Below are 24,494 nucleotides of genomic sequence, written 5' to 3'. Positions count from 1 at the left end.
TCGGTCTTACACGTTCTGTCCTTGAAGGCAACTCATTCAGTAAGCGCCTTTACTCCTCCACATGCATCTCACACTCGCACTTTCTCTTCTGCTTTTGTTACGCCTCCAAAGCCAAACTGACTAATCAGCATGCACCTTTACTCCTCCATGTGCATCTCACGCCTGCACTTCTTATTCTGTCACGCCTCCAAAGCCAAACTGACCAATCAGTGTGCTCCTTTACTCTTTCATACGCACTTCACACTCGCACTTCCTCTTCTGTTACACCTCCAAAGCGTAACTGACCAATCAGAGTGCGCGTTTACTCCTCCATGTGCATCTCACACTTCCACTTACACATTTGTCACACCTCTGTCGCCAAACTGACCAATCAGTGTGCACCTTTACTCAATCATGTGCATCTCACACTCACACTTCCTCTTCTGCTTCTGTTACGCCTCCAAAACCAAACTGACCAATCAGCATGCACCTTTACTCCTCCATGTGCATCTCACGCCTGCACTTTCTCGTTTGTCACGCCTCCAAAGCCAAACTGACCAATCAGATTGCTCTAAGGGACTGGATACACAGACCTTACTTAGTGTTTTATTATATAACAGATTACATAATTACATAATCACATCATCGTGTTAAGATTAGGGGTAATTTAAGATTAGAGGTGTCATTAGCATGGAGTATAGATGTCTTGTGACAACACTTCTGCAGTGAAACTGCTGGTAGGTAGAACTGTTGGTGTAGACTTGTGGTGAGGCTCTGCAGTTGGATGTTTCTCAGTCCATTAGCAAATGGCATTGAACAGATTGCACATCATAAATATTTGTAGTGATAAAATGCATTGCATTTGTAATTCCAACAGGTGGTGCATCACAAACTTTAACATTTCTTTTTATGGATCTTGTCTGGAATATCTAAGTGCAGTCGCAGGACCATACGTCACCACAGCTCGAGGCTGAGGTTAGGGGTTAGTGTGGTTAACACGTAGTAGAAACAGTTAAGTTTCTGGATAATTTAATGTCAGGGGTGTCATTAGTGAGTATTATAGACATGAGGTAACGTCATTTCTGGCATGAAAATGGTGGTATGTAGAACTGTTGGTGTGGATTTGTGATTCGGTGCTGCAGTTTCTCAGCTCCATAGCAAATGGCATATAACATAAACATATTTCATTCTAACAGATGGTGCATCACAAACATTAACACTTCTTTTATAAGTCCCATACCAAGTGGTATATAACAGGGACATATGCATTGCATTTGTTATTCCAACAGATTGCACATCATAAACATTAACACAGTTTTAATGAACCCCATATCAGATGGCATATAACAGAGACATACACAGTGCATGTGTCTTCCCAACAGGTGGCACATCATAAGCATTAAAACTGTTTTACGAATTCCATAGCAAAAGGCATATAACAGATACATGTATTGCATTTGTCATTCCAGATGGCGCATCATAAACATTTGAAGTTAACACATTTTATTGCTAGAAAATGCTTGTAATGCGCCATCTGTTGGAATGCCAAATGATACAGTGCATTTTTATTACTACAAGCAATAGAAACGACATTACGACAGATGGTGCATTGTAAACATTAACCCTGAGGTCTCATTTCAACATGTCTTAGATTGGGTAGCCCGGCAAATGTCATAATAACAAAGTAACCAACCTCTTTAAGCTGTTGAAGCTGAGTTTCCTTAAAGCCATGTAATGTGTAGGTATGGCCTTTCTCGATTCGGCAGAGTCCCATATCACTAATGCGGTAGCACATCTCTCTGACATTAAGCAGCGCAGGACGTAGTGACTACAGGGAGAAAAAGATTATCATTTGTCAAGAAATAAAATACATTTGCAACAATTTCCAATTCATTCCAGCCTCTAAAAATAGTTTTGGGGTTGTTTGTAGTATTAGGGTGTTGTGCTGTGTTAGCCATTGTGGATGTAGTGAGAAGTCAAGCAAAATGACAACTTATATTGGCTAACTAGAAAGATTACAATATGCAAGCTTTTTCATATATATGTATACTGAGTATACTTTATACATAAAATATATGTTGCCGTACCTTGCATAACTGAATAACCTTTATGGCACAATAACAATTCAATACACTTATGGTCACTACAGTATTTGGGTTTAATAATCTTCATGTGGGAAAAGGCTGACTCGCATAAATAAGTAGAGCTGAATAATGCAGTCAAGGAGGAAGGACATTTCCTCATGTTTGGGTATTCTTCCTCTGTGAGTACCAAAACTGTCCATGAGCCCCAGACTTCAGCCGAATGTCATCCTGGAGTGTCAAAATCTCATCCTCCACTGTAGAGGAGTTTTAGATGAAACCGTGTTGCAATTTTTGATGCAAGTGAATCACCCTCAACATCTTCCCGAAATAGATAGCATTTAATTGTAGCGATTGGCTCAAGTAAAGCTGAGTCTTAACTGCGATTTTAGTTCCCTACCCTTTCTCTTTCTCAGATCGCTTTTCGGAAGGAAGTCAGTTACGTAGTTTTTTTATGAACAGTTCGAAAGTGCCGTTCCACATTTTCCTTCTTTGGAATAGCAATGATAGATTGACAGATCAGACAAGCGCGCTTTGATTGTGACATTGTGAGAAAAAAAAAATCCTCTTCCAATTACCAATCCAGGCTGTACCTCCGTGAGGGATGACCAGTGTGTTAGAAGAGAAGAGATCTCAGACTGGCCGCCCTGTATGTCAATCAAGTGGCAAATGCCATACGGAGGATATACGATAGACTAACGAGTAAAATGTGAATGCAACGCGATCTACCTGACAAACGCACTTCGATTGTGACCTTGTGAGAAAAAAAATCCTCTTCCAATTCCCCAAACATTTTTTTTTCAATCCCTTCTTTAGTTGATATAAATTGTAAGGCTAACTAGATCACTTGGATAGCCGGAGTTTTGCAGTAGCTCGACCAGTGTGTTAGAGGAAAAGAGATCTCAGACTGACCGCCCAGTTTTTTAATCAAGTGGCAAATGCCATAGGGAGGATATATGATAGACTAACGTTTAAAAAAAATTTTTTTTTGAATTTAACGAGATCTACCTGCACTTCCTTTGCGATCTGCCGGTCGATCGCGATCGACGCATTGGGCACCCCTGTTGTAGAGACACAGCCAAGAAGACTCAAAGCTGGAATTGCTGCCAAAGGAGCTTCTATACAAAATACTGAATTAAGGCTCCCAATTCTTATATGAATGAGAGATTTCAGTTTTGGATTTTTTAATAAATTTGCAAACCTTTCTGAACACGCTTTCACTTTGTCATTATGGGCTTTTGAGTGTAGACTGATGGGAAAAAAGGGCACAATTATTCAATTAAAATGAAACCTGCAACACAATAAAGTCAGAAAGTGAAAGGGTCTGAGTGCTTTCTGAATCATCTGTATATGATTGTAGAGTGTGGTGATCAAATTATAAATATGCACATTTTAAATTTATGATGGTTTTTGAAGGATATCATAAAAAAAAGTCTTGAGATGTGCTCAACTGGGACGTGGAATTAAGGCAGATTGGCATGTGACTTTATTACCCTTCTCTCAGTTTACCTCCATGTCAAGATGCTCATGTAACCTGTGTGTGTGTTTGCAGACCATCAATTATGTTGTCTCTTAGGCTTTTCTCTGAATTTTACTGTCTTACTCTTATTTATTTATTTATTTATTTGGTTTAGTATAATGCTATGTATCTTCTACCCTGCCCTTCTTTCTTAAACTCTGAGAAGTGCCCTGAGCATGGGAAAGGCGCTATATAAATAAAATGTATTATTATTATTATGAATGGGGGCAAAAACAGAGAGGTTTTCCAAACATCATTTTTTAGACCCCAAAACTGAAGGGAAAAGCTGTTGTTTTACTAAAAAGTAAAATAATAATGATTCACGTACGCTAACAGCTCATAGCACATGCTATACAGTATGTAAAATGTGACAACAAAGCTTATGCTTCCCGTAAAATTTTTGGTGGCGATGATAGAGAGCGTCGGGCTGAACACAAATATATTACTGATTTGTGATATCACACAAGAGTTTGGAGAAACAGCAAATTACTTTTGATCAAATTTAGTGTGTTTACTCACTTAATGTTGCTGACACATTACATGAATGCAAATGGGATAGAAATGTTTTGCTGCTGATTTTTCCTTGTACGCCACGTCTGATGCTTCACATTCCAGTGCCCAACTATAGTCCGCCATTATTGGTGGATTCCACTTGTCCTGAGACCCTTTTTCACAAGCGGGCCTGACGGACTGAACGGCCTTCTCTCGTTTGTCAAATCTCTGATGTTCTTATGTTCTGTCATTGCAATAACCCAGTGAAACTTTTAACTATCCTCGTCCCTAACTGCACCAAGAGTAGCTGTAATAAGCACAAGTTTAATATGTCACTGTGAAAATATACCTTATAAATCTGCCTTTTTCTACTCACAGGCACAGTTGACACAGAGCCAGATTTAGCACAGGGGTTCACCATATAGAACTGCAAGGCAAGCATTTTAATATAAGACAAGACAGACAGACACAACTGGGAAATGGGCAGTCAGACTGAAGACTGTCGTATTCTATTTTTTGTCTGTCACAGTTGGTATAAAACGGTATCCTCTTTGGCCTTGTTCACCTAAGGGAGGCTCTGTACAGGAAGAAAGAATATAAAGACTTGGAACATTGCCTGGCACAGATGGGAGATAACGCCATCCGATCCTGAAAATCCTTCCACTGCAAAAGGGAAAATGGCAGACTCTACACATCGGGCCCCCACTCCCGAACTGAGTTCTTGCCATTGGCTTCCTTCGTCTGCTATGCAGCATAAGCCAACATTAAACAAAGCTAAGGAGTTGATTTGTTTTCAATCCTATTCTTGTAAAATTGATCTACTTGTATGAAATGTTGTGTGATTTCAATAAAATCAAAAACAAAAAAACAAAGATCCGTTATTTCTCCTATGTAATTTCCTACCGCCGTATGACTAAGGGAGAGGTATCGCCTTTTCATATCAAATCTATATACTGTAGATTCGGGTTACTGTATGTAAAACGCCACAATTACAAAAGAACTCATTCCCAAGGAGCTATCGCCCCCTGCTGGATATTAGTGACATCGCACTTCGTGTTTTATTCTCTTTTAGAACATTTGGCTATTGAACAATCTGGACAAGAACAGGCCATTCAGCCCAACAAAGTTTGCCAGTCCACTTAATGCCGCAAATGATAACATCAAGTCAAGTTTTGAAAGTCCCTAAAGTCTTACTGTCCACCACACTACTTGGTCACTTATTCCAGGCCCCTGAAGAAGATATCTTGCCTGAAGAAGGGGCCTGAGTTGCCTCGAAAGCTTGCATATTGTAATCTTTTTAGTTAGCCAATAAAAGGTGTCATTTTGCTTGGCTTTTCTCTACATTCATAATGGCTAACACGGTACAACAACCTAGAACTACAATGTTTGTGTGAAATTTACCCTTAACAAGTTTCCAACTGTGTCTCCATGTTCTTGATGAACTCATTTTAAAATAACTAGTCGATCCATTGGACTAATTTCCTTCATAATTTTATACACTTTAATCATGTCTTCTCTTAATTTCCTTTTGTTTCAACTGTAAAGGCTCGTTCCTCATAACTCATCCCCTGTAGCCCCTGAATCATCTTAGTCGCTCTTCTCCGGACCTTCTCTAGAGCTGTTATGTCCTTTTTGTAGCCTGGAGACCCAAACCGCACCCAGTACTCCAGATGAGGCCTCACCAGTGTGTTATAAAGCTTGAGCAGAGCCTCCTGCGACTTGTACTTCACACATCAAGGCGCTATATAACCTGACATTCTGTTAGCCTTCTTAATGGCTTCTGAACACTGTCTGTCAGTCGATAGTGTTGAGTCCGCTATGACTCCTACGTCCTTCTTGATGACCTCATTTTAGAGTCACAGTCTCGATCCACTGGACTAATTCACTTTATCATTTTAAACAGTTCACTCAGGTCTCCTCTTAATCTTCTTTCTTCTTAAACTGTAAAGGCTCAGCTCTTTTAATCTTTCCTCATAACTCATCCCCTGTAGCCCTCTAATCAGCCTCGTCGCTCTTCTCTGGACCTTCTCTAGTGCTGTTATGTCCTTTTGGTAGCCTTTTAGACCCAAACTGCACCCAGTACTCCAGATGAGGCCTCACCAGTGTGTTATAAAGGTTGAGCAGAACCTCCTGTGACTTGTACTCCACACATCAAGGCGCTATATAACCTGACATTCTGTTAGCCTTCTTAATGGCTTCTGAACACTGTCGTGAAGTCGATAACTTAAGAATCCACTATGACTAATAAATCCTTCTCATAAGGTGGACTCTCGATTTTCAGACCATCCATTGTGTATTCAAACCTCACATTTTTACTTCTTACACTAGGGGGGGATTTACCCCTCTGCTCGCTTCACTCCCCAATCCCCTTGCCTGTGCTACAGGTTAGCCTCTTTGCTGTTCTGCCGCTCGCGTATGGGGATGCGGTTGTACAATTTTAACAGATTTTTATTTTCATGGGAATTGTTACATATGCATAATAGAACTAACTATTATACATTACAACGAGTAATTAACTGTGGTAAAAAATAGTAAAACGTAATAAATTGAATGAAAATTATGTTTCATGTTGCGTTAGAGTTATTCTTTGTGTAATATGATTTTGTTCTATTTGGCTTTGAAATTAGCAAATACTTTTTAAACTTACACTTTTACTGTTAAACTTCAGTAAAAACAACTTTTTGTCAAGATCGCATTGAATTTTGATTCTGTGTTTGGACTTTCATCGTGACAACGCAACGTATAACTGCCCGTGAGTGAATTTTGTTTCTTTCTGTCTTTTAAATAAAATGACCTTTTCGAATATTTGTCTCTGTGATTTATTAATTGTCTTTACAGTTTCCCATTAGAATAGCTCTTGCAAACGTTTTAATACGAATGACATGTCATGATCTCCTTTGTTGTCTAATGTTATCCCCTTAAGATGTACTACATTACCTTTCTTGGATACATCCTTCTTTCTACAGTAAATCGTGTGGTGGAAGACCAGACGGTGTTAACGGTTGTAAATATTTTTGGTGATATTGTAAGTTGATGTTTTCATCTTCCGCACCATCACCACCAACTGTTTCCGCAGAGTCTATTGATACGCATTTCACCAATTTGCCGTGTAACCAATCGACAATTTTCACGTTAATTCGGTGCTAGGATTGCCTGTGAAGTCATTTTTTTGTTATATAACCCTTCGTGATGAAATTCATCATTAAGATTTGGACATACAGTAATATATCTTCTTTAATTGGGAACTTAAAGTGAGAAGAAAATGTTAACATTTATAATAGCACAGGAACTGTGTCTGTCAAAAGCATTCACACGAATGAGAGGTGAGAGGACCGTGTGCGTGGTTGAATACGGTTCAGAGGAGACAGACACTTTAAAAAAAATCTCATGGCCAAAGTCTTGTGGGCCTTGAAAAAATCTTCCAAAAAGTCTCATCTCGTCGCAGGATTTTTTTTATATAATAGAGAGATGTAATCCTTTACAGATACTGACATTAAATTTCATCTGCTACAAATCTGCGCCAAGCCTGCCTGCTGTCCAAGTCCCTCTGTACTGTCAGCAATAGTGAAAAACAAACACAATGTTGCAACATTATTAAACACCATACTATATAATTAAGAAGGAGAAAATCAAAAAGACAGTGTGTCCCTTTCCAATCATTTCATCAGGTACTATAAACAAATAAGACTTCATTTTAGTCACCTTAGGTCCCTTCTCATCAGGCATTACTTACGTCATTGACAATGAAGAGGTTGTTCTGTAATGCAGTCCTGGACGTGTGTATCTTCTTCGAGAGGACATTCTTCCTCCAGACTTTAAAGGCCTTCCACTTTCGGAAGAGTGCAAATATTGGGATCTTTAGGAGGTTCCTGTGGCAGGTGTACTCCCTCTCCCAGCGAGGTAGATCTAAATAGTCCACTTCTCCAAAGAGATTGTGGGTGACGCCTTGCTTGCTGATTGTGTAATAATCATTCTTATTGATTTCTTCAAAGGAAACAATCCTAAAGGGGTATCGGGAGAAATGAATACTGAATTAATCTAACAAGAAAAGGAATGCATAACATAAGGACAGATGTACCATTAGGGTCTGTGATGGCGTGGTGCCTTTTTCACTACTCATAATCCTCCTCCTGAGTGGTTCAATTACCAAATGGGACCACCCCGATAGACCATCACCCAAAGGATCCATTCTCAATAGATAGATAGATAGATAGATAGATATGAAAGGCACTATATAATAGATAGATAGATAGATAGATAGATAGATAGATAGATAGATAGATAGATAGATATGAAAGGCACTATATAATAGATAGATAGATAGATAGATGAAAGGCACCATATGATAGATAGATAGATAGATAGATAGATAGATAGATAGATAGATAGATAGATAGATAGATAGATAGATAGATGAAAGGCACCATATGATAGATAGATAGATAGATAGATAGATAGATAGATAGATAGATAGATAGATAGATATGAAAGGCACTATATAATAGATAGATAGATAGATAGATAGATAGATAGATATGAAAGGCACTATATAATAGATAGATAGATAGATAGATGAAAGGCACCATATGATAGATAGATAGATAGATAGATAGATAGATAGATAGATACTTTATTAATCCCAAGGGGAAATTCACATAATCCAGCAGCGGTATACTGATACAAAGAAACAATATTAAATTAAATAGTAATAAAAATGAAAAAATGAAAAAAAATAAAAAACAAATAAAAATAAAATTAATGTTAGTATTTACTCCCCCGGGTGGAATTGAAGAGTCACATAGTGTGGGGGAGGAACGATCTCCTCAGTCTGTCAGTGGAGCAGGATGGTGACAAAAGTCTGTCACTGAAGCTACTCCTCTGCCTGGAGATGACACTGTGCTGTGGATGCAGTGGATTATTCACGATTGACAGGAGTTTGTTTAATGCCCATCGCTCTGCCACAGATGAAATAAATCAAGTGACCTCCAACCGAAATCAGTGTCACCTCCATCAGGCAGCATGGGGGGGGGGCATCACAAACAGAACAGAAGCTGCTCTGTCTCATGTTTCATGTTTTACGTACCCACAACATTTTGACATAATAACAAAAATGGCATTTTCTGACTCAGGGAGGTCTGAATCTTGACATCTAATTTTTGGACAAATTCAATACTTTCCCTATACTTTGTATATGAGAAAGTCAGGGAGGTCTAAAACATCACAATTTATCAAAATGTTGACATCAAATTTTTTGGACTATTACAATACTTTCCATTTCCATGTACTTCATATACAAGAAAGTGAAGGAGGTCTAAAACGTCGGAGATGGCTGGGGTGGCTACCCAGCCGGGACGCCCAGAAGGACTTGTGCCTTCCCCAGACCATGTGGGGGCGACTGCCCTGGTTGCTTATTGAACCACAGGTATAGAGCTTGGAAGCTCTACCCTGTAGGGGCCCGTGGTCACCGCCAGGGGGCACCCCTGTGCCTAAAGAACCCTGGACCTCAGCACTTCCGGATGAGGAGCAGGGATACCCGGAGTGCTTCTGGGGATGCAGCCGGCACTTCTGCCACACTGGGGCGTGTCGGTGGAAGATTGCTGGGAAGCACCCGGAGCACATCCAGATGATTATAAAAGGGGTCGCCTCCCTTCATTCAATGGCTGGAGTTGGGAGGAGAAGGAGACAAGGTCTGGGAGGAGACGAGGAGGCGGCCTGAAGAGAGAGAGAAAGGCATTGGTGTTGTGGCTAGGACTTTGGGGGACTTTGGGGGTTTTGAGGTGCACTGACATTTGTAAATATGTTCAATAAACGTGTGTTGAGTGACGTAAACGTGTCCACCTGCCTGTATCCGGGCCGGCTTCCACAATCAAAATTCATCAAAATCTCGACATCAATTTTTTGGATGATTACAATACTTTCCCTTTCCCTGTACTTCATATACGACAAAAATAAGGGAGGTCTAAAACATCGAGATTCATCAAAGTTTTAACATCAAATTTTTTGGACGATTATAATACACACCGGATTCCAAAAAAGTTGGGACACTATACAAATCGTAAATAAAAACTGAATGCAATGAGGTGGAGGTGCCAACTTCTAATATTTTATTCAGAGTAGAACATAAATCACGGAACAAAAGTTTAAACTGAGAAAATGTATCATTTTAAGGGAAAAATATGTTGATTCAGAATTTCATGCTGTCAACAAATCCCAAAAAAGTTGGGACAAGGCCATTTTCACCACTGTGTGGCATCTCCTTCTTCTTACAACACTCAACAGACGTCTGGGGACCGAGGAGACCAGTTTCTCAAGTTTAGAAATAGGAATGCTCTCCCATTCTTGTCTAATACAGGCCTCTAACTGTTCAATCGTCTTGGGCCTTCTTTGTCACACCTTCCTCTTTATGATGCGCCAAATGTGCTCTGTAGGTGAAAGATCTGCACTGCAGACTGGCCATTTCAGTACCCGGATCCTCCTTCTACGCAGCCATGATGTTGTGATTGATGCAGAATGTGGTCTGGCATTATCTTGTTGAAAAATGCAGGGTCTTCCCTGAAAGAGATGACGTCTGGATGGGAGCATATGTTGTTCTAGAACCTGAATATATTTTTCTGCATTGATGGTGCCTTTCCAGACATGCAAGCTGCCCATGCCACACGCACTCATGCAACCCCATACCATCAGAGATGCAGGCTTCTGAACTGAGCGTTGATAACAACTTGGGTTGTCCTTGTCCTCTTTGGTCCGGATGACATGGCGTCCCAGATTTCCAAAAGAACTTTGAATCGTGACTCGCCTGACCACAGAACAGTCTTCCATTTTGCCACACTCCATTTTAAATGATCCCTGGCCCAGTGACAACGCCTGAGCTTGTGGATCTTGCTTAGAAATGGCTTCTTCTTTGCACTGTAGAGTTTCAGCTGGCAACGGCGGATGGCACGGTGGATTGTGTTCACTGACAATGGTTTCTGGAAGTATTCCTGAGCCCATTCTGTGATTTCCTTTACAGTAGCATTCCTGTTTGTGGTGCAGTGTCGTTTAAGGCCCGGAGATCACGGGCATCCAGTATGGTTTTACGGCCTTGACCCTTACGCACAGAGATTGTTCCAGATTCTCTGAATCTTCGGATGATGTTATGCACAGTTGATGATGATAGATGCAAAGTCTTTGCAATTTTTCGCTGGTAAAACCTTTCTGATATTGCTCCACTATCTTCCTGCGCAACATTGTGGGAATTGGTGATCCTCTACCCATCTTGGCTTCTGAGAGACACTGCCACTCTGAGAAGCTCTTTTTATACCCAATCATGTTGCCAATTGACCTAATTCGTGTTTATTGGTCTTCCAGCTCTTCGTTATGCTCAAATTTACTTTTTCCAGCCTCTTATTGCTACTTGTCCCAACTTTTTTGGGATTTGTTGACACCGTGAAATTTTGAATCAACATATTTTTCCTTTAAAATGATACATTTACTCGGATTAAACGTTTGATCTGTCATCTACGTTCTATTACAAATAAAATATTGACATTTGCCATCTCCACATCATTGCATTCAGTTTTTATTCACAATTTGTTTAGTGTCCCAACTTTTTTGGAATCCGGTTTGTACTTTCCCTATTCTTTGTATACGAGAAAGTAAAAAAAAGAAGAAAAAGAAAGGGCTGATCTTGCTATAATTCTTAACTCTTCGTATACCACCAGCTTCATCAGGCAGCACGCTTATGGCTGCAGGAGAAAGGCACCTCACAGTTGCTAAATTTGACAGGCCCAGCGATTTTCAGTCATTTAAATTAACACGGTCTGGCAATGAGAGTAGAAAATATGGTTGGCAACTCTGACATATTCTATGACTGAAAGTCGCCTGATGTAACATCGGCTTCGGAAAACTCAGAAAAGCCAGCCCTCTCCTGCGTTATATGTCACTATTTTGGTAGATGTTTTCTATTTTGAAATCATTCTTCTTGCTGTAGAACTAAAACCCTTCCCCAGTTTATGAAAAAGGCTTCTGTAAGATTGTTATTGTAAACCTGAATACTCCAGACAGAACTGATAAACATTCTACCTTTATATCACGCTTATCTTAAATTACTTCCCAAATTGAAAAGACAACATTAAGGGTGCATAAGGGGGCATTTACATTTTCACACATGGCTTCTGTATGTTGGCTTATTTTTGACTGAGTAAATAATGACAAGGTAAAATCTGTAGGGCGCACTTACATTTTCACACATGGCTTCTGCATGTTGGCTTATTAAATCATGACAAGTGATAGGTTATGTGTTAGTTGTCACCTGTGGTGAGGTTTGTCACTGATGGAAGGACATTCTTAATTATTCTTTCCAGAACAAGAAAAAGTTTTAACCTCCATCACCTTCTGAGACCCTTAAAAGCCTTTGAATCCACATGAATGTCATCTTGAATCATATTCTGTTGGTTACAAGTTTGCCATTTTACAAAATATCTTTCAAGGTTCAGCTCACTGAAAAATAAGACCTACTTCAGATTGTAAGCATCATAATATATTGAAGACTTCGGAGCGGCTGGCGTCATGTACAGGAACCCAACGACATCATTGCTCTTAACAATGCTGATGATTTCCAAAGGATCCTTAATGTTGGCTTTGATTATCTCCTCAATTGAACTGAAACTACAAGGTGAAGGAGCAAATGCTTTACATGGAATTACTGAACGGGTTTCAGAAGACCGCCGCTTCATTGGTGGCTGTGTAGGCGACAAAGTCCGGCTCTGGTTCAGCTGAATCTGTAATAGGAGCAGTAAAAAAAATAGGTCACGTTTTTTCTGCAATACCAGGAATCAAAGCAACTTAATATGACCTTCAGTTCCTAATTTCTTTAAACTTGTTTATCCAAATTTAGCCTCCTTGGTGTTTGTCCCAAGTGTCTCAGAATTCTATGTAAAGCAGGTTAAGCCCGAGTGTCTCTAGCTATTATGATCCAATGTACAGTGTTAACCTGAATATCTTTAGGGATACAAAGCGTAGTGGGATAAATAACATCATGCTCCAAAATATTTCTATACATTTTGCTACTCTATGGTAACTCATCAATATTTATGAATGGGGCGGAGCCTTCAAACAAAATACACTGTGAGGGAATAATTTAGAGTAACAGTAGATAAGTATTTTGGTTTGCAATGCACAATGAAATATATAAGCATTTGTCATTAAGATGGTCACGTAAAGAAGCAGAATGTTCCAGGAGGATTGCTCAAGAAACTGCCCGATGTAATGTTCAGTCATGCACCTAGCAAGACTTGCTAGTCGGCACGTATATCGTTTTTAACAACAGAATAACAGCTGAATTTAAAAGATATTGAAGAACAAGGAAATAATGGAGAAAGACTTTTATTTTATTCTGGCTTTGCTCTATGCTAAAACTCCTCATGTCTTTTAACCAATCAGAGTATGGTATGTAAGCGTTAGTGCAGCACTGTTATGCAAATTCAGTTATTTATTTACTTATTTAACTATTCTAATAATTTTTTAACAGACTGCTGGGTTGAATGTTCCCTCTTCAAGCATTTGCTTTGGAGGGAAATGAGACAATGGACAAGTTTTCTCCTGCCTGGTTTCTGACTCAAAGAGGTTTTTGTCCTAGTAGAGGATAGGATTCTTTCTTGAATCGATATGTTAATTACTACCACAACACAATAGCGTGTAAGCAAAAAGCTGTAAAGCCAATTTTAGAACAAACTAAAGCTGAACCATTAGTTGAATGAAGAGATAGTGATGACAATGTGAAGTGGTCATCAGACGTTAACACAGATAGTGAAATTGATGTAACACTGTACGACTGAACCGCCGTGATATGCCTCGTGAATTCCCATGAAGGTTCATTGTGGTGCAAGTAGGTGCATGGCAAAAATACAAAATGATCAAATGGGAGGACGAGAACGAAGCTAGCCCACTAAGCACTGTTGACAAAGCAGCAACTATCGATGTTTCCATTGGGGGGAATGTGGAGGTCACTAAGCCTCGTGCTGTGGTGGCCCACAATAACACAAGGGGCGGGTCGATCATGTGGGGTGTGAAGACCGGCCTCGGCCACGAACAGACACCAAGACAGCTATGTCCAAAAACCTTGTTTTCCTTGTCCAACACAGCACAATGCACACGTCACACACAGTCCTCCACTACAACCTTCTTTTCCTGCCACCTCCACTCCTCTCTCGTGAAGCTCCGTCATACTACCTCCCAACTCCGGCTCCCGGAATGGAGTGAGGCAGCCCCTTTTTATCCAGTATATGCTCCAGGTGCTTCCTGATGAGCTTCCTGCAGCACTTCCGGGTGTGGCGTAAGTGCTGCATGAGCACTCAGAAGCACACTGGGTGGACCTGTCTTCGGGCTTAGCAGCACTTCCTGTTGTGGTGGAAGTGCTGCTGTCCATGTTGCCTGGAACGTTTGGGCGTCCCCTGGCGGTGGCCACGTGCACCAACAGGGTGGAGCCTCCCAGCTCCAATCTTGTGGCTCTCCTGCACCCCAGGCCTGTAGCCCTCTCGTGTCCCGGGGTAGGCATTGGCGCTCTCCCAGGTCCTTCCAAATCCCAGGCATCCCGACTATGCAGCTGTCTATCACAGGGGTCAGGCACTGACATTGTACCCTATCATGTACAAGCAACAAAAAATATTATAAGCAACGTACGCTAAGAAACACGCTTCTACTGTCCTGATTGTGACATCGGGCTGTGCATTGGTGACATAAAGGTACAATAAAAATAAAATGTATTATTATTATTATTATTATTATTATTATTAATAATAATATTATGTATACTTAACAGTGTCATCTCCAGACAGAGGAGCAGCTTCTGTGACAGACTTTTGTCACTGTCCTGTTCCACTGACAGACTAAAGAGATCGTTCCTCCCCCACACTATGCGACTCTTCAATTCCACCCGGGGGAGTAAATGCGAACATTAATTTTTTTTTTTCTTTTCATTTTTATTACTATTTAATTTAATATTGTTTCTTTGTATCAGTATACTGCTGCTGGATTATGTGAATTTCCCCTTGGGATTAATAAAGTATCTATCTATCTGTCTATCTATCTATCTATCTGTCTATCTATCTATCTATCTATCTATCTATTATATAGTGTCTTTCTATCTATCTATCTATCTATCTATCATATATGTCACCCAAAGAGTGTTTACTAAATCTGCATCAGCACAGCTTTGGAAACTCAACAAACTTTTCCATCTGTATTAATGTTTAGGTATTTACACGTTTCTGTTACTCACAATAAGTCCTCATTGATACATACAGGAATTCATAACATCATGTATGATCTTTAAGCTCCTTAGCGTTAGACCCAAGGATCACTCGGGCTGTAAAGGTGCCAACAGCTTCAGTTCTGAGCATTGCTCTTGTTAGTCACACGTGTGCAGTGTGTGCTGCTCAAAAGCTCATCGGTCTGGGAAGAAAATCCGCAAGAAACAACGCTACTATTGCCCCAAACTTAACATTGGATCGTGTATTTCACAGTGCTTCAAGGTATACCACATAAACAGCACATTTTGACAGTACATACAGTATTATAATTATTTTTTTATTATTATTATTCATTATCATTATTATTATTTGCATCATTATTATACTTTCTACACTGTGCTTTTAGTGTTTTGCATGTTTTACGGTAGAAAGATCAGAATAAAAAAATATGCAATTTTTCAAGCCAAAAAATGCAAAGCTTTTTACGTGTTTTTTTTGAGAACACAAAACGTAATGCTTTGGAGGTTAAGTTCAGATTATATATGCAGTGGTGCAGCAACACAAAAATGGCACCACAGGTCTGAAAACACACAAAATGCCTGAAGAGTTGACCGTATTTTCAAGCATCTCTGAGTTTGAAAACGGTCACGACAGGCTCAAAAATTTTAGAGTGATGCAAATTTGAAAAAGTAATAGCATTTCGTTAATTTTCCCAACAATAACATTTGACATTTGTTCTTGTTGTAAAAAAATTTTTGGTTCATGTTTCCGGGTGGTAAACATAACGCTAAGGAGATCAATGTCAAATCCAGTAACATTAAGTCCTCATTTACACCTATGATCTTTAACCGCCTTAGTGTTAGTCCTGAGCGTCACTCGGGCAACTGTATAGATGCGTCTTGTGTGAGCGTTAGACCCAAGAATTACTCGGGCTGTAAAAGTGCCAAAAACGTTAGTTCCGAGCATTGCTCGCGAAACAATATAGGCGTGTCTTTCATAAGCGTCAGGCCCGAGCGTTAACTGGGCAACGGTGCAGACATATCTTCTCCGAGCCTCATAACACGTTTCATGAGAAACGTTTTTCAGCAGCCCAGGTGTTACACGCACGCTCTTGACAGAGATACAAGAAATTATGACAAAGTGAGTCTGTCTTCAGATATTGGAATTGAAACGGACAGTAAAATCGAAAGTGACGCTCGTGTCAATCACACGTGTGCAGCGTGCTGTTCAAAAGCTGATCAGTCTGGAAAGAAAATCCGCAATGAATCACGCTACCATTGACCCATCTGTGACGTTGGATTGTTTATTTCTCCGTACTTCAAGATATACCACACACTACACATTTTGACAGTATATACAGTATTACATTTTTTATTATTTTTATTATTATTATTATTATTATTATTATTATTAATTGTATCATTATTATACTTTCTACTTTTCTGACTTTGTTCTTTGGGTATTTTGCATGTTATACGGTAGAAAGTTCAGGTTCAATAAATATGTAAAGCCAAAAAATGTAACGCCAAGGTGTTTAATTTCAGATTATTATATATGCAGTGGTGCAGCAACACAAAAATGGCACAGCAGGTCTCAAAACACACAAAATGCCTGACGAGTTTCCTGTATTTTCAAGTATCTCAGAGTATGGAAACTGTCAAGACAGGCTGAAAAATGTCAGAGTGATGCAAATTTGAGTCTACTGTACTTTTAGGAGAAGAAGTAACAGCATTTTAACTTAACTAACTTAGGAAACTTCACCAGAATTTAGGAGAGTTTATGAGTTGTCCTAACTTACTAGAAGCTGCCAAAAGATGGCAATCGGGCAAAAACATTTCCTGGGAAAGTTGGAATGTTTTGGAAAACACTGGATGATAACGAACTTGTAAAAAGATAATCAGTTTGGCCGAGATGGAATAATACAGGGGGTCCTCGGGTTACGACGTATCGACATACAACATTTCGAGTTTACAACACTCACTCCCATAAAAACTTAAAAAAATTGAGACATGAGAAGGAATAAAGGTAAGAATTTTTTTACACTCATTTTTTTCTGTTACTACAGTACAGTATAGTTATGTCCTTATCTTTTTTCTCAGGCTTAGATTTTGTGTTTTTATGTTCTAGATTACCCATCCATTTTCTAACCCGCTGAATCCGAACACAGGGTCACGGGGGTCTGTTGGAGCCAATCCCAACCAACACAGGGCACGAGGCAGGAAACAATCCTGGGCAGAGTGCCAACCCACCACAGGACACACACAAACACACACACACACCAAGCACACACTAGGGCCAATGTATAATCGCCAATCCACCTAACCTGCATGTCTTTGGACTGTGGGAGGAAACCCACGCAGACACAGGGAGAACATGCAAACTCCACGCAGGGAGGTCACGGGAAGTGAACACGGGTCTCCTAACTGCTAGGCAGCAGTGCTACCACTGCGCCACCGTGCCACCCTGTTCTAGATTATGATCTTGCAAATGTGTTAAGATAGGTAAGTGACTTAGGCTAGAATGTGTTTCGACTTACGCCAAAATTCGGGTTACATCACTGTTGTAGGAACGGAACTGTGTCGTAACCCAAGGACCCCCTATACTCGCAACACGTCGGAACTGTGTCGTAACCCAAGGACCCCCTATACTCGCAACACGTCTTGTACCATTATGCGCAGTGCCAGTGGTAGGTTATTTTGCACCCTAGGCCAAGCTTATTAATGTTTGAACTGACTGTTCATTAGCTAACCTGTAAGCATCAGGTTGCCTGAGCATTCCCCAGGCAATGGTGTGGACATGTCTTCTCCTAGCCTCATAATGGCATCTTGTAAAAAACATTTTTCAGCAGGCCACGGGCCTCATGTATAACAGCGTGCGTAGAACTTGCACTATAACATGACGTAAGCACAAAATCCGAAATGTGCTTACGTACAGAAAAATTCAGATGCAGGAATCTGTGCGTACTCCAACTTCCACGTTCTTCCGCTACATAAATCCCGATCACCATGAAAACTAACGCACATGCACGCGCCTTCTGTCCCGCCCCAACTCCTCCCAGAATTACGCCTCTGAATATGCAAATCAATATAAATCACCCTTAAGCTCAGCCTTCTGTGAAAAGACAATGGGAAAAGCACGGGGGGAAAATATGAGAATTTCAGCGAATACCAAGTGGAGGCAAAGGAAAAACATACTATTTGTTCAAATAAACCGTGGTATAATCAACAAAAGGAAGTTGATCGAGTGACAGAGTGTTGAAGAAACTTGAAAGCTCAAGTCCACAAAATCGCACAGTGCCGGAAATAAAAAAGAAGTCACATATCAAAGTCGCCGTGAAAAGGCGAGTCGTAGCGCACCGTCTGAGCGTCATATGAAGCTTATTAGGGTACAGAGAAAAAAAAGGCACTCAGTGGGGAAAAAACACGAAATGTCAACTTCAATCTCGACATTTCCACTTTAATCACATAGTTTATTTTGTCATTAAAGTAGAACATCATAAACTTCATCTTAAAATCATTTAATTAACCAGTTTCTCAAATCACATCGTAATTAAAGTAGCACGTTAAATGCTTTGTTTTGTATTTGATCTTCTATGTGCTCTATGTGTGTGAATCACTACTTGTTTCTTAAACCGGCTCTCTTCCTCCAACTGGACACAGAATCCATTACATCCGTGATATTACAGCCTCTGAATAACTAAAATACTGAGATGTATACGTGATATCATTTTCATGATGATAGGAGTTAAAGCACGTTATTAAACATGTGTTTCATGGCGCAGTGATTGTGCGCGACCTTCGATGAAATTATTTATTGCAGCAGTACTATGGGGCGGCTCTAGGCTTGTGGTGGCACTGGGCAGAGGAAGAATCGGTGGCTCCTTCGCCGCCAATGTCAGTAAGGTAGCTTATGCACGGTGGATGGCCACATCCATTGTGGACACTGCATAGCCGCCTCGTGCTCATGACACAAGCGTTTAACTTTTGTCGAAATTTGCCGCTGCGTTTTTAGCTGTGTTGTTATTTTCTTTTTCTGTTTTATATTCAACTAGCAAAATACCCGCGCTTCGCAGCGATGTCGTGTGTTAAAGAAGTTATGAAAAAGAAAAGCAAACATTTTAAAAATAACGTAACATGATTGTCAATGTAATTGTTTTGTCACTGTTATGAGTGTTGCTGTCATATATATATATATATATATATATATATATATATATCCGTACAGGAAAGGCTTTGAAACGTTTTGCCGTGGCTGAGACAGCGTGTGTTTGATTCACACTCAGATACAGTGATAAAAATACTCCGAGCGGTGCAGTGAGAGTAATATGGAAAAAGATGATCCGCTGTGGCAACTCCTAACGGGAGGAGCTGGAAGAAGAAGAAGAAGGAGAAGTGAGAGTAACAACGCTAAAGTAGTTATGGTATTTGGAATACTATGGCTGTTCCCTGGACCATTATATTGTTACAAGTTAATTACAATCAGATGCGTTACACTAATAAACAATATGCGGTTAGTTTCAGTGTATTTATAAAGCCGCGTCAGGAAAATAAAAGAGTAACCACACAGGAACAGTAGCACTGCTTTGACGCTGGGTGCTGCCAGTCTGCAAAACCAAGCGAAGAACTTGCGTACGACAAGGTATGAGGTACCGTGGAAAAGTGCGTGACTTTACGCCAAGTGTAGGTTTTATACATTGCGATTTGAACGTGGAAAAGTTCTTACGCAACATTTCTGTGTGTACGCACCGTTTATACATGAGGCCCCAGGTGTTGCATGCTCTTGTCAGTGATACGCTGGGTCTGGGTCTCTCCGTTTATGATCTGCGCCCTGGGCAAGTGCCTAATTTGTCTTAATGGTGGCATCGGCCCTGATTACGCGATCACTCTATGTATGCGGAGATGCCATGCCATGTGCTCTATGCTGAAATGAAGGTGTTGGTAATGTTATGCGTAGAAGGCAGCGATGGTCTGGGTGTGTCACAACAATTTCTCATATTTTGCATCAAACTTTGAACGTCCCTACAACATGTGAAATAATACACAGATTCATACACCACAATACGTGAGGTAATATTAAAGCAAGCTGTAGTCATGCAAATCATTGCCCACATATATATCATTGCCCAACATGTGGATGAACACACATACTGTATGTGAATTGAAAGCGATACAACAGTATCAACACACAGTCCTGGGTGCAAACTACATCCTGTAGTAACCAGCACATCACCCTGAAGATAAGTGGGCTGGATGGGCAAATGACAGTGAAATGTCACACCCTAGCCTGAACTTAACAATGTAACATTTGGAACTCTTTTATGTATTTAAATTCCCCCCTAACTTATCTGACAAACCTGCTTTGCCTTTAAGTCAGTGGGCAGTTCAGGAAGGAACGTCGTGGATGATATTTTTTCAATTGAAGGCCTTCGAGATTTTAACTGTGGTGGAGTGGTAAGCCGAAGTTGCCCAGCACTGGCGCATCTTCCTGCGCTCTTCTTGTAAATATACTCAGGCTGATTTAGTAATTGGTAGGCGGTCAAAACAGGCTGGAAAAACACAAAACAAATAAAAACAGGTTACAATGGTGGTATACAATGATTGTGTAACACATAAGTTTATTTTCACAAAATGCTCTGAGAAGTTCAAAAGAGCACAAAAGGAAAAAATCGGGAGTGGTCTCTCCTCGACTTTCTCGTATACTCAGATATGGGGATGGATCTTTGAGAAGTAAACCGCAAGACAATGATTATATTTAATATATCATGTACATTAAAGAACCGTCAACAACAAATCAAATCAAATTGATAATATATTGAACAATTATTATAAAAGTGAAGTTGAATAAATTGCATGAATATAAGGTAAAGTACCAGTTCCAGTAATCAGAAATAGCCCAAAAGTTGACAGAAATCTACGTTTTGTACCTAATGCTTGTATGCAAAATTTGGTTGAACTAAGTGAAAGTGTCTTCAAGTTATCATGTTTACGCACACACACAGAGACATAATTTAAAAATTGGTATTTTTGGACGCCGGCTAAAACATCGAGATTAATCAAAATGTCGAAATTGAAGTTTTGAAGGATTTCATTACTACCCCTATACTTCGTACATGGGAAAGTAAGAAAGGCCTAAAATGTTGAGATTCATCAAAATCCATCCGTCCATCCATCCATTTTCTAACCCGCTGAATCCGAACACAGGGTCACGGGGGTCTGCCGGAGCCAATCCCAGCCAACACAGGGCACAAGGCAGCAACCAATCCTGGGCAGGGTGCCAACCCACCGCAGTCATCAAAATCTCGACATCATATTTTTGGATGATTACAATTCTTTCCCAACACTTCGTATACGAGAAAGTAAAAAGGAGTTGTCAGGAAAGGCAAACAAAATCTCCTCGATACAGAAATCCAAGGTAAGGAGAGAAAAAAAAATGTGCAGAAGGTCAAAAATCTCCAAAGAATCATAAAACACAAGTCAACTCACCACCATCCTTAGCGCATTCGAGTGAACCACCAGGGACTGCAAAAATCCCCCTCTCTCCTATATAGGGCTGAGGGCAGACCCTGAAAGTGAAGGGTAGGTGGTCCCACCTCTTTGGGAAACATCCACAAAACACACATAGGCGTGCATACATTGAAAAGGCTTTAAACACAAAATTGCAGGACAGGAAATAAAAGACAAAGAGTAGATGACAAAGTAGAACTTTGTAAAGAATTCAAAAATGTTGGTGTGGTACACATGCAGAGCAGGTTTAGAGATATTGGAAGTACGAAAATTCGAAAGTCTCAAAAAAATGATAGTAAAGATAGCATTAGCACAAACAAGCGGAAATTATTACTCGGTGAAATAACAGAACAGTGAAAAGAGATCGAATATATTGTTCGGACTTAAACTTTAAATTGGAGACTTGTAGATCGTTGAATTCGTGTTGCCATCTGGGAAAAGTAGTGTCTCTTCCCAATGAAGAGGCCTATCTGCGAGAATTAAAAGATTTCTTGCTTGGTGAAAGTGAAATCCACATACTTGAGCGTCAGAGACATGAAGTGGCTGGTGCATAGCGCAGGTCTTTGAGTTTGGGGTTGGTGAGCAAAGCGAGGAGGGGGCAAAGCCCCCTAGTAAATAATAAAAATGACATCAACATAAATGAGGAACACAGAAAAAGACCATAGGACAAGAATTTGAACCCCAGCAAGGGGAGGAATCCTGGATGAAACCTAACATGTGGGGCCGTTACTTTTTATGATTTCTGTTAATGACTAAAGAAAGACTTTAGAGTCCTGCTGCTTTCTGTCCTGCTATATGATTGTGTGACATGGGCGCTATCTAGTGACCTGAGATGAAGACTGGAGTCCTTTAGTACTGTGACTCTTTGGAGACTCCTTGGGCACCACTGGTTTGACTTTGAGTCTAATGAGGGGTTGCTTACGGAGTACCGAATGAGGCACATTACCTTCATTGTCAGCGAGTGCCAATTAAGGCACTACGGCCAGGTGGCAGGATTGCCCGAGGATGATCTGGCTTGCAGGATCCTCATTGCTGAGGACCAGGCTAAGGGGATGCCCACATAACACCCACCTGACCTGACCTATTAATAACAAAGATTACAGTATAGTTATTAAACTTGTGAAATCACAGATGGCACTAAAGTTGGAGCAACGGCAGACACTGACGAGACAGCAGATATAATTCAAGAAGACCTGGACAACCTTCACAACTGGACAAACAGCTGCAAAGTGGAGTTTAATGTAGAAAAGTGCAAAGGGCTACATGTGGCCAAAAGGAACATCAATTATATAAATATGAGACGAGAGACTACAGGAAGGAACCTCTGCAAAGGATTTAGGGGTTATGGTGAAATGTTTTCATCATCTAAGCAATTTGCAAAAATAATTAAAATGGCAAAAGTGTTATATGATAAAAACTGCTGAAGTTAAATTAAGGGATGTTATGATTAGTGTGCATAATGCACTAGTTAGACCAGACCTGGAGTGCAGTGTGCCATTCTGGTCACCACGGTACATGAAAGACATAGCAGCACTTGAAGACGTGCAGAGGAGAGCAACCAGGAACATCATGGGACTTAAGGACATGTCCTACTGTGACAGACTCAGAGAACTAAACCTGTTTAGTTTTGAACAGAAGAGACGTTGTGGGGACCTCACCCAGGCCCTCAAAATTCTTAACGGCATTGATCAAGTACATCCAGCTGTACAATCTATCTATCTATTATATAGTGCCTTTCAAATCTATCTATTATGTAGTGCCTTTCATATCTCTTATCTATCTATCTATTATATAGTGCCTTTCCCATCTATCTATCTATCTATCTATCTATCTATCATATAGTGCCTTACATATCTACTATATAGTGCCTTTCAAGTCTATCTATCTATTATTTAGTGCCTTTCCCATCTATCTATCTACAGTATCTATCTATCATATAGTGCATTACATATCTATCTATCTATCTATTTTGCCCAGAGGGGACTGGGCAGTCTCGTGGACTGGAATCCCTACAGATTTTATTTTTTTTCTCCAGCCCTTGGAGTTTTTTTTTTGTTTTTTTCTGTCCACCCTGGCCATCGGACCTTACTTATTCTATGTTAATTAATGTTGACTTATGTTTATTTTTTATTGTGTCTTCTATTTTTCTATTGATTTTGTAAAGCACTTTGAGCTACTGTTTGTATGAATATGTGCTATATAAATAAATGTTGATTGATTGATTGATATCTATCTATCTATTATATAGTGTCTTCCCCATCTATCTCTCTATTATATAGTGCCTTTCCCATCTATCTATCTATCTATCTATCTATCTATCTATCTATCTATCTATCTATCTATCTATCTATCTATCATACAGTGCCTTACATATCTATCTATTTATTATATAGTTCCTTTTCTATCTAACTATCTGGCTGGCTGTCTGCCTGCCTTCACAGTCTTTAGCATTCATATAACCAGAGTCTACAAAGTCTTTAGCATTCTCACATATTTTATTCTTGAATTAAATGTACTTTTGCAATGGAAATACTTACTTGTGTCTCTGTTGCTGTACAAACGGAATATCACAACAACAAAAAAGCATTTTAAAGGAGTCTTTGTTTATTGTATGATATTTATGATTAATTTATGTTGCTAAACCTTAAAATTGAGAATAACTGACATTCTTACCTAAACATTCTACTACATG

General features: G+C 39.9%; 1 protein-coding gene across 1 annotated transcript in view; it reads right to left on the bottom strand.

Moving 5' to 3' along the window:
* dnah6 (dynein, axonemal, heavy chain 6) overlaps nt 1-24,494 on the bottom strand; it is a 433,707-nt gene that overhangs the window by 373,012 nt on the left and 36,201 nt on the right. Inside the window, exons 3-6 of the mRNA XM_039758084.1 lie at nt 20,653-20,844; nt 12,568-12,830; nt 7,805-8,072; nt 1,673-1,807 (exon numbers count right to left, since the gene is read on the bottom strand). Coding sequence (XP_039614018.1) covers nt 1,673-1,807; nt 7,805-8,072; nt 12,568-12,830; nt 20,653-20,844 — 858 coding nt within the window. The remainder of the gene's footprint in view (nt 1-1,672; nt 1,808-7,804; nt 8,073-12,567; nt 12,831-20,652; nt 20,845-24,494) is intronic.

Source organism: Polypterus senegalus, chromosome 7 (genome assembly GCF_016835505.1).
Source record: "Polypterus senegalus isolate Bchr_013 chromosome 7, ASM1683550v1, whole genome shotgun sequence".
Classification (NCBI taxonomy): Eukaryota; Metazoa; Chordata; class Cladistia; order Polypteriformes; family Polypteridae; genus Polypterus; species Polypterus senegalus.
Note: the sequence above shows the minus strand (reverse complement) of the source record. Positions and strands in the feature narration are given on the sequence as shown.